General features: G+C 39.9%; 1 protein-coding gene across 1 annotated transcript in view; it reads left to right on the top strand.

Annotated features, from left to right (window-relative positions):
• The window catches only part of LOC148010349 (thioredoxin-like protein AAED1, chloroplastic), a 59,513-nt gene that overhangs the window by 33,450 nt on the left and 6,541 nt on the right, over nucleotides 1-19,522 (top strand). Inside the window, exons 2-7 of the mRNA XM_087672229.1 lie at nucleotides 6,203-6,341; nucleotides 6,427-6,472; nucleotides 6,569-6,628; nucleotides 15,589-15,625; nucleotides 15,697-15,776; nucleotides 15,931-16,022. Of these exons, the coding sequence (XP_087528355.1) occupies nucleotides 6,203-6,341; nucleotides 6,427-6,472; nucleotides 6,569-6,628; nucleotides 15,589-15,625; nucleotides 15,697-15,776; nucleotides 15,931-16,022 (454 nt within the window). The remainder of the gene's footprint in view (nucleotides 1-6,202; nucleotides 6,342-6,426; nucleotides 6,473-6,568; nucleotides 6,629-15,588; nucleotides 15,626-15,696; nucleotides 15,777-15,930; nucleotides 16,023-19,522) is intronic.

Here is a 19,522-nt window from a genome sequence, read left to right on the forward strand (position 1 = left end):
AGTTGCAAAGCGTATGAATCGGACCATATACGATAAGGTCCGTACGATGCTATCTCATGCTGCATTACCCCATGGTTTTTGGGCAGAGGTTGTTATGACAGCCGTACACTTCATTAATCGGTCACCAAACAGGGCTTTTGGGGGGGGGGGGTGTTCCCCAAGAAGCGTGGTTGGGCAAGTCACCTTTATATGCTCACTTGAAAGTGTTTGGCTGCGAGGCTTTTGTGCACATTTATAAAGAAAAACGCAGCAAACTTGAGCCAAAGTCCTGTAAATGCATTTTTCTAGGATATGGTGAGGAGGGTGAAATTGGATATAGATTATGGGATCTTGAGAAAAGGAAAGTAGTACGTAGCAATGATGCTATCTTTTGGGAAGACCGATTGCATAAATAGTCCGAAAGGACCGAGGAGGTCCGTAGGGTTGTATTCCGAGAGGAAATACCTTTTGGATAGCAAAATGTGCCCGTTGTACAGCAGCAAATACCTGCTGTAAATGAACCTGTAAATGCAGAAAATAATGTTGGAAATGATCAGCAAGCTATTGCCCATGATAATGAGCCACTACACGTGCAGAAACAGCTAGTACAGCAAGCTGTTAATGCTGATTTGCAGGCTGAAATGCTAGGACAGCAAGCTGAAAATGCTCAACAGCTAGCAAACAATGATCATTGGGTTAGGAGATCATCTAGGGCTACTAGACAACCTGATAGTTTCATTCCTGGTGCAAACAATGTGGCTGATTATGTCATGTTGACAGACTGTGGTGAACCGTATTGTTTCAAGGAAGCAATGGACAGATAGGACAACAAGAAATGGTATAAAGCCATGTTGTTAGAAATGAAATCTCTTGAGAAAAATGGCACTTGGGACTTGGTGCAGTTGCCTAAAGGGCAGAAAACACTTCCATGCAAATGGGTTTACAAGACGAAGGTCACTTCTGGTTCCTCACCAAAGTACGAAACAAGATTGGTTGTGAAAGGGTACAAGCAGAAACATGGAATTGACTTTGATGAGATCTTATCTCCTGTAGTCAAGATGATTACATTGAGAACCATTTTGGGCTTGGTTGCAGCTAAAGATATGGAGCTCATACAGATGGATGTAAAGACTGTAATCTTACATGGTGATCTACATGAAGACATATATATGCAGCAACTTGAAGGGTTTGTGGAAAAAGAAAAAGAGAACATGGTATGTAAACTCAAAAGGAGTTTGTATGGGCTGAAACAAGCACCAAGAGAATGGTATCATAAGTTTGATACATTTATGCAATCTCAAGGTTTCCATAGAAGTCAAGTGGATCACTACTTGTACACCAAGAAGGCAGCAAATGGCAGCCTGATTATCTTGGTTCTGTATGTTGATGACATGCTGATTGCTGGCAGGTATACTCATGCCTTGGACTCATTGAAGCAAAGTCTTTGGTGGCTTTGACATGAAGGATCTTAGTGATCCAAATCACATTCTTAGCATGTGAATACTCAGAGATAGGTTGAAAGGATTACTCTATCTATCTCAGTAGGAGTATATCTCCAAGGTTTTGCAGCGTTTCAAAATGGAGGGGGGAAAATAATTGGGGACTCCTGGAGCTCCGCTCCTTCAGCTGATCATCGACTCTGATAGCTTCCTCAAACACTCTAGCTAGCGCGTCTCGTTGCAAGCTCGAATTGCCTACCAAAGCCTTATATAACTCCTCATCTCGAATTCCGCTGATGAATACAGTCGAAATTGCTCTTTCAGTCGGTCGCTTGCCCATAGGGATTCTATTGAAGAGACTCCTCACATGGATTACGTAGTCGCGAATTTCCTCCTCTTTCTGCTTCACATTCATCAAGCGTACTAGCAGATTGTCGGAGTATCCAGGCTCGGCAAATCTCTTAATGAAGAGATCCTTGAGGCCACTGAAGTTGGCTCGTTCTACGGCATCTAGGCTTGTATACCAAATATATGTATTTCAGCTTTGTACATACCTAGACTTAGCTAATTCTTTTCTCCTCTTAAGGCACATTGCCTTTAGGTGGGAGATTGTTGGGAATAAAGGCCCTCGTGCCTTTTAAATATGTTCGAGTGTGAATACACCCTTAGCACTTGTACTTTCATATATATATATATATATATCTATCTAAAAACCTAAAGTGGTACACTCGTCATTGTACCCAAAAAAATCGTGTTTACTCCCTCCACTACTCTGCTCTTTCTCACTCTCACTCTCACTCTCTCTATTGCTAGCAAGCTCTGAGTATCTCGATCTTCGCGGCCTTTGAACTCGACAAAGATTCGGTGCATGCCATCCATAGCTAATCTCTCGTAATCATTTTGGGGGGAGACACTTAAAACTGCGGTGCATGTTTGCAACCGATCTTCACATCATGTGCTTGATAGTGGCATCCCTGAAGAGGTTTGGTTTGGCAAGCTTGCTTCATATGACCACTCACGGGTCTTTGGTTGTGAATGTTATGTACATGTATTTGTTGATAGTAGAACCAAACTTGACATGAAATCCATTAGAGGCATCTTCATGGGTTATGGAGATGAAGGCGAAATGAGTTATAAAGTTTGGATTCCAAGCATGAAAAAGGTAATTTGCAGCCGAGATGTGGTATTTAATGAATCAAAGCTGTTGAAAAATGCCACATCTAGTGACTTAGACAAGAAGAAAGTGAAATTTCAGCATAATCAGCCACTTGAACAGCTATTAGCCATTGAAAATTCAGCCATGTTGTTTGATGTTGGTTTTGATGATCAAGGTGTCATTATTGAGCCAGATGAAAATCGGCAGCAAAATGGATGTTGAAAATCAGCTTGGGCAACATAATTAACATGCTGAAAATGAATTATAGCAGCCTGAAAATGAATTCTAGCAACCTGAAAATTTAGTTCAGCAGTCAAATAATGAGGTTGTTGACATTCCTTTGGATGTAGACCCATTGCTCGAGAATACAGATCATTGGGTGGGAAGGTCTGCACGTGTCAGAAACATATGCAAAGGTTTGGTCACTCTTTGGACTGCATTTTACTCGTAGATGAGGATAAGCCTCTCACATACAAAGAGGCACAACCTTGTGAGTTAAGGAAAAAGTGGGAGCTAGCTATGCAGGAAGAAATGAAATCTTTGTATCAGAATGATACTTGGGATTTGGTGTCGTTGCCCAAAGATAGGAAAGCCATTCCTAACAAATGGGTCTATAAAATCAAGTGTGCAGATGGCAAACCCAAATACAAAGACAGGCTTGTGGCTAAGGGTTATACACAAAAAGAAGGGATTGACTTTTAGGAAGTGTTTTCACCTGTTGTCAAGATGACCACTCTTCGTGCATTGTTCGCAGTGTATCTGTGGATTTGGAGCTTGATTAGATGGATGTTAGAACTACATTTTTGCATGGTGATTTAGAAGAAGAGTTGTGTATGAAGTAGTTAAAAGTCTTTGTTATGCGAGAAAAGGAGCATTTGGTGTGCATGCTTAAGAGAAGCTTGTATGGTCTAAAGAAGGCTCCTAGACAGTGGTATAAGAAATTTGATGCCTTCATGCGCTCACATGGATTAAAGAGAAGCAATGCAGATCATTGCTTATATACAAAGAAGGTTGATGATGGAAGCCTTATTATTTTTGTGCTTTATGTGGATGATATGCTTATTGTTGGTAAGCATAAGAGCTAGGTTAGTGCATTGAAAAGACAACTGAATTCAGTGTGGAAAAGCTCATGTAGTAGGAGTTTTGAGCATGTTTATGTCAAACCCTGGAAAAGTGCATTGGGAGGTAGTGAAATGCATCTTCCGGTACCTTAAGGGCACACAAAGAAGATTTATATGCTATGGAAAGGGTACATTAGATTTGTAGGAATATTTTGATGCAGACATGGCAAGTGACTTGGACACTTGCAAGTCTACTAGTGGGGTAGTTTCATGGGGGTCTAGATTGCAAAAGATAGTAACTCTCTATCACTGAGGCTGAATATATTTCAACCATTAATGCTTCGAAAGAAGCTATTTGGCATGGCCCTTTGGTTAAGGATTTCGGGCTGCCCACCAAAACACTTGTACTTGGATGTGATAGCCAGAGTGCTATATGCCTGGCTAAGAATGCCATGTTTCATATACATACCAAACATATTGATGTGCGGTACCACTTTATCAGATAGGTTTTGGATGATGGTCTAGTCACATTGACTAAGATCAAAACATAGGATAACCTTGTAGATGTTCTCACTAAGAGTCTTGCAAAGGCTCAACATGAGCATTGCATTCGACTAGTGGGAGTTGGTTAAAGGTTCACTTTGGACCTTTAAGTGGGAGGTTGTTGGGTGTAAAGGCCCTTCATTACGCTTCCCGTGTATATATTTACTTGTACATGTGAACACACCCTTACAAGTGTAAGTGTATTGTACCCTAAGTATAAATACATTCTTTTATTCTTTATGTGTACCATACTGGTACACACCCTATTCACATTTTTGCTCTCTTTGCACTCTCTATTACTGCACACACAACACTCCTGCTGTGCACACCCCCTTCAAGCATCAACAAGCAGATCCGTAGGTAAAACTACAAGTGCTATAGGGGGATTAGTATAGCAACCGAGCAATGGTGACAGCAAGGGGGCAAGTTGCAGGCAATAGATGGCAGAATGGGGGTAAAGAGTGACGTGAGGCGGGAGTAACATTTTGGCTCCCTACATTTGTGCCTGCTCTTCCTCATGACATGCTGTTGCTAGCTGCGCTTTAGTCTTCTAGAGGTCAGCCACTGCTGCATTTTCACTCTAAGAGGACTGCTGTCATGATTTGTAGCATTTGCAGCCTGCCACATAATCATTTGATCATTTGTAGACTATTGCTTTTGTGTTTGGGATTAGTCTCAGATATGACACGCTCTTGGAGCTGTTTTTGGCATCTTTGATGAATCCATCAGCTTAAGCCTACCTCCAGTCTCCATCCTTCAGACACAAAGGCCAAAGGCTCCTTTCTACATTCTTTCCTGCTATACACTCCACCTATTGAGCATTCAGTTAGGTAATGTTGTTGTGTGTGTCATATGCATTGTGCCTTCTTTGATTACCCTAGCATTTCCTTACATGGAGGACGATACATTCTTTGTATATAGTGTGTTTTGAGAGGAAAGTTCTACTTAGGTGCAAGCTTGGTCTATTAGAAGTAACCTCATTTTGCCTCGAAGGTTGAAAATCCTTAAGGGGAGAGTGTAATGTGCTTTATAATATGTGTACATGGATGGCATGTCTATAAACATGACCATATGGTGGCTAGAATGACCTATGTGAGTGGTTGGTGTGGATGGTGCAGGCCAGACATGAGCTGGATTTAATGGAGTTTTGGGTGATGAATGGTCAATGCCAGTTATTGTGGGTGGACACCTCCAAGTAAGAGTGGGATCCAAGTGTAGCAAGCATGGATCTACAAATAAGCACGCTGGTTCAAGAACTCAATTATACTAACAATTATTTTCACAATACCTTTCATAAGATCTGAGTCAATCTGTTTTGTTGGAATTGTCAATCATAATTAAAGAGGAATCCCATACGATTGGGTGGGCATGAATTTGCAAAGTCCACAGTCAGTAATTCAATAGTTTGTGTGAACTGATGCTTTGAGTCATAAATGGTTTTCTGCTATTGACTCTCATACATTGGTGCACAGCCAGGATTAGTGAATGTCATAAAATTCTGAGTCAAAAAAAAGAGGCAAATCCAAACCTATTGCAAAGCTGTAATAGTTTGTCATAGAGCAAAAATGGCTCATTGTTCATATCACCTCCATTTGCTCTGCACAGTAAGTTGGGGCAGTGATGGTCAAAGTACTGAAAGGGAAGCTCTTTTTATGCTCTTGAATGTATCTTCCATGAGGATCCCTCTGTAGGACATTACACCCTACAGAATAGAAAATAAAATGATAAAATTCCACAGGTTTTGGGTCATTTCTATTGTAATTACCATTATGTTTAAAGTAATATAGGTTGTCTTATTCAAGAATATGTTTCTCTGCTGGAGCTGGCAAGTGTCCTGGTTAGTGTATCACAATGGCACCTGTAAATCTAGAATTAATCAGCACCCTAATTATGATAGCTATGTGCTGTTTCTTTGCTGCTAATTCATCTGTGCTTGTTAGTATAACTCAGCTCTTCGCATGTACAAGGATTCTCTCTTACAAAAAGCGATCTGAGTTTCCCTTTTGTTCTTGCTGTTATGCTAGGGACACAAACTCAAAGCTCCTTTAAGGTTGCAAAATCATTAGACGAAATTGAAGTGTTCGATCTAGAGGGAAATAGTATTGTTGTTGCAGATCTATGGAAAGATCGCAGGGTTGTTGTGGGTTTTACACGACATTTTGGGTATGATTTTTCATGAAATCTTGTTTTTCTTGAGAATCAAATACATACAACTGGTCAATTAAAGCTTCTAACTTTTTGCATGCAGGTGTGTGCTTTGCATGAAACGGGCTAAGCTTCTTGCCTCTTGTAAAGTATGTACAGCACTTTCATATCTTTGAGGCAAAGTTTATTGCTCTTAAGTGAGAGTATTGGTATTGCTACAATCTGTAATCAACATCTCGTTGCAGGCAGACTTTGATTCAGCAAATGTATCCTTGATTATTATAGGTCCTGGAAAAGTGGATCAGGTATGCCATCTGTATTATTGTGTAATTGCTTATCTCAATTACAGCCATAATTCCCGGACAACACAGTTCCAGCCTCCCAAATGGAACTTAGGAAATGTTTGTATAGAAAATTACAGATTGACTTGATATATAATAGGAACCCTTACCTTCTCATCACCATGGCGTCTCACAACATGCCTCTGTTTGAGGCCCCCAACACAAGGAGGATGTCCATTGACTTCTCCCAATCTTAACACATGCATAGGCATCATCCCAAAGCATCCTCCATGTCAAATGTGATTCATCACTTGTGGTGACTCTTTTAAGTGCAAGTCAAGGAAATGCAAAAGCAACTCACCGAGCTTAACACTTTCCACTTTTGATTTGTGCCCACAGCCATGCACACTTACCTTTTCAATTCCAGCCTGATCCCTTTAAAGGGAGAAGAGCATTGACTCATGGTTGGCCAAGTGGACAGTGTTGTTGAGTGAAAAATGTGTTAAATTTGTTAACACAGCCCCAAAGCTCAATTAATTAATTAGTGAATTAAACTGTTTATTAAAAAGAAATGCATTCCCAGAGAGTATCCCTGTCCCATAAGTGCAAACCCTGATTGGGAGGACCCAAAATTTCTATAAATAGGCATGCTGTCCTCCACTCATCCACAATCTTGCTTTTGCAGCCAAGTTCTAGAGCTTTGCTGTCCACACCCTGTATGTAGAGGATATCTCAGCCAAAGCTGTCCAGCATTGTCTTCTACCATTAGGCGCTTGCTTCTCAGCCATTCCTCACAGATTTGGACTATTCCAGCCATCTCCATCCTGCTGGTCATTAAGATGGCTGTTGTCTATACCTCAGAGTTTGTGTTTATCGCTGCACACTGCCTGAAACTCAGCGTTTGGGCCAGAAGTGCTGTTGCCTACAATTGGCAACCTCCACACAGCCTACGTTTTGTATCATCTGCTGCTGCCCAGCCCTAAACGTCATCATTGCTGCTGTATTTTGCCTGTTCTGTTGCTGCCTGGCCAGTTTCCTAGTGTTGCATTTTACAGTTTACTGATGGGGGCCTTTGCCAACTGCCATGTCATCATTTTGTGCTGTGTTTGCAATCTCCCATCCCTCTTCAGCCCATCTGTCATTGATCCAACATCCTATTGTTGCATTTGTTGCTATTTGACACATTTGGAGGCTGCCTTGCTACGTTTCAGGATTTGTTAGAGTATGACACAATCTCCATCTCATACTCTCTACCCCCGTCCTCAAGCCCCAATCCTTGAGACACGCGAGTTTGGGGGTCAATATTCTTCATTGTGTAGTGTGTTTGCTAGATTGAGCATTGTTTTCTATTCGATATTTGTTCATTATCTTTATTTGTATTCATTGTCTTTTGTTGTGATTGTATTCATTGTTTTTGAGTTACTCCAACCCTAATTGTTTTTCTAAATTAATCAGTGTGCTTGTTGTACGATTGTATTGTGTTTTTTTGTGGTAGAGCATTTCATTACATGGTATTAGAGCTAGGTACTCATCGACGAAACCTAGGTCCTTGATTGGAAAGCTTACCTTGAAAGCAAGAACTACAGTAGGGAAGATGACATTGAGTACTATTATACCTACTTAGTTTCCAAAGAAGCCTATGTTGAGAACTAAGCAGGAGTGGCGTCCAGTGTCAACTTTGCAAGGTTTCAACACAGTTGAGATTCTTCAGACTATGTTGGAGATATACATCATTATTCCATCACATATGAGGAGCTATAGTGGCTGATCTTGGCTCATAGAGCAATAAAGTTAGAAGATTTTTGTCGACAAGCCTTTAAACAAAAGATGTATGAAGAAGGTGTACTTAATTCTTTTTGGTCAAATGCTACACAAAAACTTGATGATATTGTAGGTCTATCGAGCTCTCTATTAGGGATGATCGTCCTTTTGGAGAAAGAGATTTAGAATATGTTTCTTATTTTGTATCTCTCTCCTACTTTGGTGCAAGGTATACAAACTTCTGCTGTTCCTTGTTCTATTTCTTTTTCCTCAACGCCTTTGCAACATTATGGTAAAGATCAAGATAAAGCTAGAGTGCTGTATGTTGATACTGAAAAATCTTCCATTGAAGATCCACTCATATATGTTAATACAAAAAGGGGTGATTATGAGAAAAGGATTGCTAACTCTTCTTCTTTCTTTTTCTCTTTCGAATTTTACTTGTTAAAGTTAGAATGAGTATGGTGTTTCTTCTTTATTGCATTCCACATCATTGTTTTCATTTCAATTTCCATCCATGAATCAAAGTCAACTTAATGCATCTTCATTTCAAAACCATCAATTTTACCCATTTCTTTCATTGCATCACCATTATCTTTCACACCATTCACCTTTGTATATTAGACACCTCATGGCATTGTAAATTCCACACCGAGGGGGGTCTTCAAACATATGCACAATCTTTAGAATCTCTACATCTTTCATTTTGGGTGGTGCTCATGCACCTTTGGGAGAGGTGCAACCTCCATTTTATGCACCTTTGGATTACACTAGCATGGTGAATTTCTACACTCTTATACAACATACTACATTGCAGATTTTCTGCGTTTACATTGTCTCCTTCTCTCTCTCTCTCTCTCTCTCTCTGTGTGTGTGTGTGTTCACTCTCTCTCAGTCTTTGTCCTATGCTTTCGCATCGTTGCACTTTGATACCACTAGGGTGCGTTCACATGTGTAAGTTAATATATACACGGGAGAGCGTAAGGGGCCTTTACATTCAATAACGTCCCACTTAAAGGTCCTAAGCAAACCTTTGACCGACTCCCGCAAGTCTAATGCAATGCTCATGTTGAGCCTTTGCAAGAATTTTAGTGAGAACGTCTGCAATGTTATCTTGTGATTTGATCTTAGTTAGTGTGACTAGGCCATCATCCAGAACTTGTCTGATAAAATGATACCGAACATCAACATGTTTAGTATGTGCATGAAACATGGCATTCTTAGCCATGTATACAATGCTCTGGCTATCACATCCAAGTATAGGTGTTTTGGTGGGCAGGCCAAAATCCTTGACTAAACAACCGAGCCAAACAGCTTCTTTTGAAGCTTTAGTGGCTGAAATATATTCAGCCTCAGTGGTAGAGACTGCTACTATCTTTTGCAATCTAGAGCACCAAGAAACTGCCCCACCAGTCAAGGTAAATATGTACCCGCTAGTAGACTTGCGAGTATCCAAGTCACCTGCCATGTCTACATCACAATACCCCTGTAAATCTAATGTATCCTTTCCATAGCAAATACATTTTCTTTTTGTGCCCTTAAGGTACCGTAAGATGTATTTTACTCCCAATGTGCTTTGCCAGGATTTGACATAAACTTGCTCACAACTCCCACTGCATGAGCAATGTCAGGTCTAGTGGCAACCATAGCATACATGAGTGAGCTACAAGCTGAAGCATAAGGAATACCCTTCATAGAAGTGGTTGCCTTATCATCTTTTGGGCAATCTGCGTTGCTAAGCTTAAGATATGGTGGTAAAGGTATACCAAGAGGCTTAGCATTTGCCATAGAAAAACGATCAAGTACTTTGTTGATGTACTTTTCTTGTGAGAGAAATAAGAGCTGCTGCTCTCTATCTTGTGCCACACTCGTGTCCAAAATATTTTCAGCTGCACCTAAATCCTTCATGGAAAAGGCTGAATTCAGTTGTCTTTTCAATGTATTAATTTGGCTTTTATACTTACCAGCAGTAAGCATATCATCCACATAAAGTACAAGTATAATAAGGCTTCCATCATCAGCCTTCTTAATATATAAGGAGTGATCTATACTACTTCTTTTAAATCCATGTGAGAGCATGAAGGTATCAAAATTTTAATACCATTGTCCAGGAGCTTGTTTTAAACCATACAAGCTTCTCTTAAGCTTACATACCAAATGCTCCTTTCCTTGCATAACAAAGCCTTCGGGTTGTTTCCCGTGCAGCTCTTTTTCGAGATCACCATGCAAAAATGCAGCTCTAACATCCATTTGATCAAGTTTAAGATCCATAGATGCTACAATGGCAAATAACACTCAAAGAGTGGTCATTTTGACAAAAGGAGAAAACACTTCCTGAAAATCAATGTCCTCCTTTTGTGTATAGCCCTTAGCTAGAAGTCTGGCTTTGTATTTGGGTTTGCCATCCACACATTTGATTTTATAGACCCATTTGTTAGGAATGGCTTTTCTATCCTTGGGCAATGTAACCAAATCCCAAGTATCATTCCGATACAATGACTTCATTTCTTCCTGCATAGCTAGCTCCCACTTTTTCTTTAATTCACATGATAAGGCCTCTTTATACGTAAGAGGCTCACCTTCATCTGTGAGCAAAATGCAGTCCAAAGAAGGATCAAATCTTTGTATAGGTCTTCTGACACGTGTAGACCTTCTTACCCAATGATTTGTGTTATCAGGTAATGGATCCGCATCCAAGGGAATGCCAATGACCTCATTGTTTGGTTGTTGAACTGCATGTTAAGGTTGTTGTAATATAATTTCAGGCTGCTGTAATTTATTTTCAGCATGTTGATTTTGGTGCTCAAGTTGATGTTCAACATCCCCTTGCTGCCCATTTTCATCTGGCTTAATAATGATAGGTTGATTGTCGTAATTAGCATTAAAAGGAGCTGAATTTTTAGTGGTTGATGGCTGCTCAAGTAACTGATCATGCTGAAATTTAACCTTATTTTTGTCAGAGTCATTAGATGTAACATTTTTCAGCAGCTTTGATTGATTAAATATCACATCTCGGCTGCGTAGCACTCTTTTCATGCTTGGAACCCAAACTCTATAGTCCATTTCACCTTCATCTTCATAACCCATGAAGATGCCTCTATGAGATTTCATGTCAAGTTTGGCTCTACTATCAATAGGTACATGTACATAGTATTTGCAGCCAAGGACCCTTTAGTAGTCATATGAAGCAGGTTTGCCAAACCAAACCTCTTCAGGGATACCACTTTTAAGTGCACGATGTGGAGATCGGTTGCAAATATGCACCGCGGTTTTAAGTGCCTCTTCCCAAAACGATTGCGAGAGATTAGCTTTGGACGGCATGCAGCGAATCCTCTCACATCACGTGCGATTGATTTGCTCAGCCACACCATTAGATGATGGATTGTAAGGAGCCGTAAGCTCTTGTTTAATCCCATTGACATCACATAACTTATTGAATTCTTTAGATACATACTGGCCCTCGTTATTTGTTCTTATGAATTTTAACTTTAAGCCCTTTTGAGTACTAACCAATGCATAAAACTTTTTAAAAGCATCCAGTGTCTTACTTTTCTGCTTAAACAAGTAAACCCATAGCTTCCTAGAATGGTCGTCAATAAAAGATACAAAATAACGAAAACCGCTATGAGTTTTTGTTGGCATGGTACATACATCAGAATGGACTAAATCTAAGATACATGCCTTCCTAGAAGCTCCATGAGAGTATGGACTCTTTACATGTTTACGAAGAACACAATCATCATAAATGTCAAGCTTTGAGTTTTTCACATCAACTCTTCCAAGTGAAGAAAGTGCTTGCAAACCCTTTTGGCTCATGTGTCCAAGATGCTTGTGCCATAACTCTATGGGTGACTGCACTTTAGCTACTGCAATAAACTTTCCAGGAAGTGCCTTGCAGTAGAGAGAATTAGAGTCTCTTTTTTACCACCTCTAGTGACTAGCATAGATCCTTTCTATGTTTTTCACATTTTACCACCAAAAGTAGTGAAGTAGCCTTTGTTGTCTAGTTGCCCAACAAAAAGCAAGCTCTTCTTGATGCCAGGTACATACCTAACATCATGAAGGATCAATTCTTGACCATTTTCAAGAGCCAAGTGTATGGTGCCCATTCCTTCAATATCACATGCGTGATTGTTGCTAAGATAGACTTTTCCAAGATTATCTTCTGCATAAGAAGAAAAACACTCCAAAGATGGAGTTACATGAAATGAAGCATCGCTGTCAACAATCCACGATTGTGACAAACCATCATGAGCTGACAACAAAGCATTTGTCACATCCATTTTAGTGATATACATATCCTCCACTGTCATAGCAAGCGGATCTGAAAATGCAACCAGCAAATCAGCATCTTTATTCTCTTCTATTTCCTCAATAACAACACTAGATACTACATTTGCTTTTTTTGTCTCTTTAGGAGTAGAGCTGCCATCCTTGTCATTCTTTTTGGCTTTTTCATTACCATGCTTCTTGCGTTCTTGTTAGCCCTTTGCGACCACATTGATAACAAGTTACATCTTGCTGTTTTTCCTTGCTTTTGCTACGATTTTTGTTTTTATTTGTAGCATTAGATATTTTTTCAGTTCTTCCTCTTACATTGTAGGCTGATCCACTGTTTTCCCTACTTGCCTTGCGTCTAATCTCTTCAATGAAAATAGAACTATACACACCATCAAATGTTAAGTTGGGGTTATTGCTCAATGACACAACCAATGCTTCCCATGAATTGGGCAAGGTCATGAGCAAGAAGATGCCTCAATTTAGAATCAAAAGCTGGCAAACCTACATCCTGTAATTGACTCAAAATACCAGTGAAAGCATTCAAATGCTCTGAGGCAAGCCACTCATCAAGTTTCAAGTTGACTAACTTTCGCATGAGATGTACCTCATTGACAGGAGTTGTATTTTCATAAGTAGCCTTGAGTTTCTCCCAAACTACATAGGTAGTATCAAGCACCTTTATATCAACTAAGATATCATCAGTGACAGCCATTTTAATGTAAGTAATGGTCTTTTTATTCATTTTAGTCCAATTCTCATCTGACAAAGCAATAGGCTTATGTTTTGCTAAAGCATCATCACAATCCTTTAGAAAGAGTATACCTTGCATACAATCTTTCCAAAGATCAAAAGCATTGCCATCGAATTTACGAATCTTAAAGAGATTCTTTGTGTCAGATGTAGATGGCAGATGCACTACCAACCATCTTTAGCAATACACAACTGCAACAAAGGGCTGAATGCTTTCAACCAATAGCAAGGTTGCTGAATTGTAACAACAAGTACACTCTCTAGTACTTCCAAGGTGTCCAAGAAGTAGATGTTTAGTTGCAATTTCAGTCTCAAGTACTGATAATACATCACTTCAGTAATACATCACCATAATGCCCAAATGCAATGACCCACATGTTGTATTTACCACTGTTTCACTGCATAGCGAGTATTCAGTAATACATATACCAAGAGAAGCTGCCCTTTTACAACATTTGAAGCATCCAAAGCTCAAAATTCTCTCACTCAGTCGTGAATTTGCTGCAAATTTCACTATCCAGCCTCAAATCAACTCAGAACACATCACCAATGTGAAAAGCCCCAAAATTTTTACAGTAAAACTGTCCCAATTGCATCAATTCATGTTTCCGAGCATCAAATGTGGGCAAATGTTGCAGAAATTATACTAATTCTGCAGAAGCCCCAAATTCACAATCCAAGACTGCACAAATTCCAAAGGAATTGGCTCAACCAAGCAAAGATTTCATTTGCATCTGAAAATCCCCAAAATTTCCGAGACCTGTGCACTCAATGTCTTCAATTTATGGGTCTAGAGTCACTGAAGTATGTGACATGCACCAAATCTGAAAAGCCCCAAATTGCAAGGGGCAAATTTGCATAAATTTATGATTTGTGCTTATGTGTGTGAACACCCGGAAGAGAAGGAATAAAAACTGAATTTCTGATTTATTAAAGAGGGCCGTTGACCTACTCGTCCCCGTCAATCCGTCCAGCCCTGCATGCCAATTGTGTGACCAGTTGCGTGGCCTTCGTCTCTGTCGTCCGCCGCACGCGCCTTCGTCAGTCCTGTCGACTGCTGCCACGTTGTGTGCAGGTCTCGTTTGCGTGCCAGTTGTGCGACCCATTAGTCACGTAGCCTCCGTCTTTGTCGTGCGCCACCTGGCCTTCGTCAATCCTATCGATTGTTGCTCTGCGTGTAGCGCTCGTCCACCGGTGGTAGCGTGCATGTCTTGTCCACCTGACCACCTTTTGTTGCTTGCCCACCCACAGCTAGTGCCTGTGCTCCAACTGTGGTTGTCGACTGCAGCTGACGACAACTACCTATGACTGTCAATGTTGCGGCTGCTTGCGTGGACCATCAGCTCTGATACCAGTTTGATGAGTATGAACAGAAACAGAGAGAGCACACACGTGAGTCGAGGAGCTGAACAGTGAGAGAGAGTGAGAGTGAGAGTCAACAGATAGGTGTGTTCCAGTGTGATACACACAAAGAATAAAAGAATGTATTTATACTTAAGGTACGGTACACTTACACCTGCTAGGGTGAGTTCACATGTGTAAGGTAATATATACATGGGAGATACACGGGAGAGCGTAAGGGGCCTTTACACCCAACACTTTGTTGAGGTTTGTTCAATGTGGGGCACATATCTGGATTTTAGTTGGGCAATGGAGTGGGCTCTCATCCATAGGCATATACTTTAAAGTGCATAGTTCAAATTGTTTAAAAATCTTGGGAGATGACTATGTACATACAATCTATGCACTTTTGGAGCATTTATTACCTTTATCCTCAGCATTTAGTGTTTGTGCCTCACAACATTTTCTTGGTCTTTGCATATTTAAGTGGCCTTCTTGCACACTGAGAGGGATTCCAGACTCAAATTTTCGGCTGCTCAGGACTCAATGAGAGAGGGAAACTGCCAAGTAGGTTAAGTAATTTGATGTTTAGAAAGATAATCAAACTGACTACGGATTCAACGCTGTGGTTGGCCTTTTAAACTTCTCCTAGTTGTGGGTAGCTGTGATCTGGAAACCGTATAGTTAAAATGTCACAGTTATTTTTGTCACAAGTCACTGTTGTTAGAAGATTCAGGTCTTATAGATTGGAATTTGGTGTGAAGCTGGTTGATAGGATACGTAAGTGTTAACTAAAAAATTGTTGATGTGCATGAAGCTGTTTGAAACTAAGGGAGAAAGTTTCATTACAGGCACGAGCTTTTGCCAAAAACACAAGATTTCCAGGAGGTGAAGTACTGCATTATTGCTGTTTACATGAAACTAAATGACAAATGGCTGATACTTTGGTTTCTTTTTAGAGGTGTATGCTGACCCAAGTTTCTCAACTCATGAAGCCTTTGAGTTTGTTTCTGGTGTTGGTACAACAATTTCCTTGAAGGTATGTACTGTGACAAGAGCCGTTACTTAAATACATTTCTTGGGCCTAGCAGATTCATCAGGAGTGCTTGAGTTTAGTTTTGATTTGTGTAGCGGTCTTTGAATCTTTGTTTAGATGGTTGTGAGGAAGGACACTAATCTCCTGCTTGTTACAGACAGGTTTGCGAGTAATATCTGCTTATATAGAAGGCTATCGACAGGATTGGCAGCTTTCTTCAGACAAAGAAACAGTCTCGAAGGGTGGTTGGTAAGAGGCTCTACCTTGAATAAAGAGGGGTGCAGAACAATGTTAAATATGTGAATAGTACCATGGAAGTATGGTAAGTGGAGAAAGATAGCATGCTTAACCTTATAACCAAATTATGCTGTGTTACATGTTCAAGATAGCATTCATAAGTATATCCGTTAATATGGTCATTCCCCATCATTACTGATGGGGAACCACATGTGGTGCATGAATATGGTCATTTTTATAGTTATCATATTCTTTCATGGAGGTAACTCCTCAAGAGGGGTTAAGAGTATCTATAGACTTTGAATTGTCATTCCCCTGCACAACTCAACTGCATGATCAAAATTTAGAGACTAGAAAGCATACCTCAGCTCAAGAATTTTTTTTGATGTTTACAACAACTTCAATGCCAAACTTATGTGAGATCCTATTAGGAGAACCAGCCAAACATGATAACCTTCCTGCATTTGTATATCTCTACTAGCATGTAGAAAGGCTTAATAAAGAGAGAGGATTCTAGTTTCAAACTCACAGGTGTGATAATTAAAACAATCAAGTAAAGAATTCGTGTGGAAAACAAGGATAAGATGTCTTATGTGTACACATTTAAGTCAGTCAACGCAATGTGGAGCTTAACTTCTAGGAAGTCCAACCAGTTGAAAGAGGCACATGCATACAACAGTATGTTGGATTACTATGCAGACAATGTCCTGAGTGTATGCCTGTGTTAAGGCATACATCTCTACATCTTTTTGTGCACCTCTAAGTGGATAAACAGGCATCCTATTTTAGTGTATGCTTTTAATTTAGTTAGTTTCCACATGGGCATACTGGTCAGCAGTCATCTTGACTTAGCAAGGCACTTTTGCTCTTTTTGTTTAAAGACCAGGTCACTAATTAAATGTGAACCTTCACTTATCTGTTATTAGAGGTAAATCATCGATGACCCTAATTGTTCTGATTTGTATATATCTTAAGTTCCACCCTTAAGTTAAAGCAAAAGATACTAGTAAGGGAACTTGTAAATAAGTATTATGATAAGATGTAAATGTGTTGCAGACCATGTATCAACTATTTTGAAGAATAATTTGCAACCAGACAGAAGCATATCATCTCCCACTATGTTTGAGGAAATACCAAAGTATTGTACAGTATACTTCAGTTTGTAGCTCCTTTTCATATACTACAGTCACACCTTATAGATAGTGCTTTCATATTGTCAATCCATATGCCACAATTTGTAGCCCCTTTTGTAAATGCCATAATTCCTTATGGTAGTCTCTAGTCTCTGGCTGTAATAAGCAAGTGATTGACTGCTTTGGTTCAAAACAACCCCAATTCCCTTTCCCCAGATATCACAGTGAACCTCAATATTGACTGTGATTGGGTATTACATAAAACAGTTTACTGGTCCGTTTGCCTTTGTCCAGCTCGTTGAAAGCAACTCCTCGCTTCTTATTTCAGAGAAAGGGGATTCCGTTTTGGTCAAATCATGCAGAGGAGGAGCAATCCCTGCAAAACACCTTACGTAGATGGGTAGTATGAACATAATTCAAGAATGCTTGTTACCTCACTGACATCCTTAGGAGTTGACCATTCCATTACAGCATTCACTTTGTTAAGATCCATCAGTCTAGGGTTAAGGGGCAAATAAAGTGACGCCTCCCAAAAGCAAAATGCACCCTATCCAATTTAGTGACAATTTTGCAAAAATGACACAGATTTTTTAGCCACTTAAAGTTATGATACAACTTTTTCTAGATTACATATGGGTTTAATGTGAGTCAAACAATTGAGCCATGAAATTTTATTATATTTTGGATTTCTACAACGTTAAAATAATTCATTATTGAGTGTTGTTCTATTGACCCCTTATTGTCACTCCTTTGTGACCCTTCATTTATAACTAGGTCTACTTGATAATAGCAAAATACTTCGGAGTTTTTCTCCATATGATATATATAGTTTGGCTATTAAAAAACATTTATGTAGCTCACTTGGAAACCAAGATTATAATGGAGGACTCTCAGTAGATGACACTCTATTGGCTCCATAGTTGTTAGGTACGAAAGGTACGATACGGTACGGTACGATAAAATACGGTACTAAATGGTACCTTATGATGTTAAAAGGTACGATATGATATTAGTACGAAAAAAAATTAAGATAATTTTTTAAATAACAAAAACCATAAATCATTAAATGATAGATCATAGAATACACGTTTAAAGTGGAAATAGCCATTTCATTACTGAATAAGATGAATACATGAGGGCGACCATTGCGGTCGCATGGTTGCGTAAAACATGTGATTCATATTTGATACAAAAAAAAGAGAGACCTATGAATCTATGATGAGACATCACTATCATCATCATCATCATCATCATCATTAGAACCATCTAAGTGCTTATCAAGACAGTCTGAAGATGACTCCTCGGCATCCGATGATGAGACACACTCATACTCATCCTCACTAATGAGGTTACCATCATCATCAAATGAAGGTTTCCTAGGTGGTGGCTGTATAGGCAAGGGAGGGATGTCATCATGAGGCACAGGATATGAGCTACTAGAGCTCGCCTTACATATATCTGCGAGCAACTCGAACAACCCTCCCTTGATGATGGAGGGCGTTGAATGACCATGCCCTTGCTACCACCTACTCAAACTCCTCATCCATGAGCACACTAACTGCAAGTGTCACGAATATTTTCTGCTATAAGCTCTCTACAGAGCTTTGCAAAAATCATCTCCTTTTCCTTGTCCACCTCCTTATGTGTACTCGGAAGAGTGTTGCCCGTCAACGTGAATGTATGAACATTCACATACACAATGCAGTGATGTACGCAAGATTGATCATTGTAAATGCTAAAGTCTAAATTGAAATGTATAAACTTCAAAGTTCAAAGTTTAAAAGTTAAAACAACAAATTTTAAATGTTATGGTTAAGTGTTTAAACTTTACTTTCTTCGGATTTCCCATGCTCATCATAGCCCTCATCATGTGTAAGTTAGTGCGGCAATAGACTAGCCGCTCTAATTGTCGTGTGCTAAGTTGATTGCGAATCTTTGCGTGAATGAGAGAATAGGCACTCCAGTTTCTCTCACATGTACCCGAAGAGCAATCCTGGGCAAGGACCCTCGTGGCTAAGGGCTGAAGGGTCTCCAGTGCGTATCCAAAGTTTTGCCACCAAAGTAAAGGCTTCACAAGTGACTCTCTCCTCTAACAAATGGGAGAAGCAAAAGCCACATGCCCTCTCTGATTTGCATAGTATTTTAGCTCCTCCAACACTGCATTGTGGTCATCCATAGGGACCACACGAGTCAAATAAGCAAGCTGGTCTAAACGGAACTCTCTATCATCCATGACCGCCGGTGACTTGTAGGTCGGATGTACCAATGCGGCAAAACCATGGATAGACTTATGCATCCACATCCATCTCCTCTCTGCTATCTCTAAAACATGTGCACGTTGTGTCTCTGTGATCACTGTACAAGCATGTGCCTCCAACA

Source organism: Lygodium microphyllum, chromosome 29 (genome assembly GCF_053477565.2).
Source record: "Lygodium microphyllum isolate KBCC chromosome 29, Lygodium_microphyllum_v1.1.10, whole genome shotgun sequence".
Lineage (NCBI taxonomy): Eukaryota > Viridiplantae > Streptophyta > Polypodiopsida > Schizaeales > Lygodiaceae > Lygodium > Lygodium microphyllum.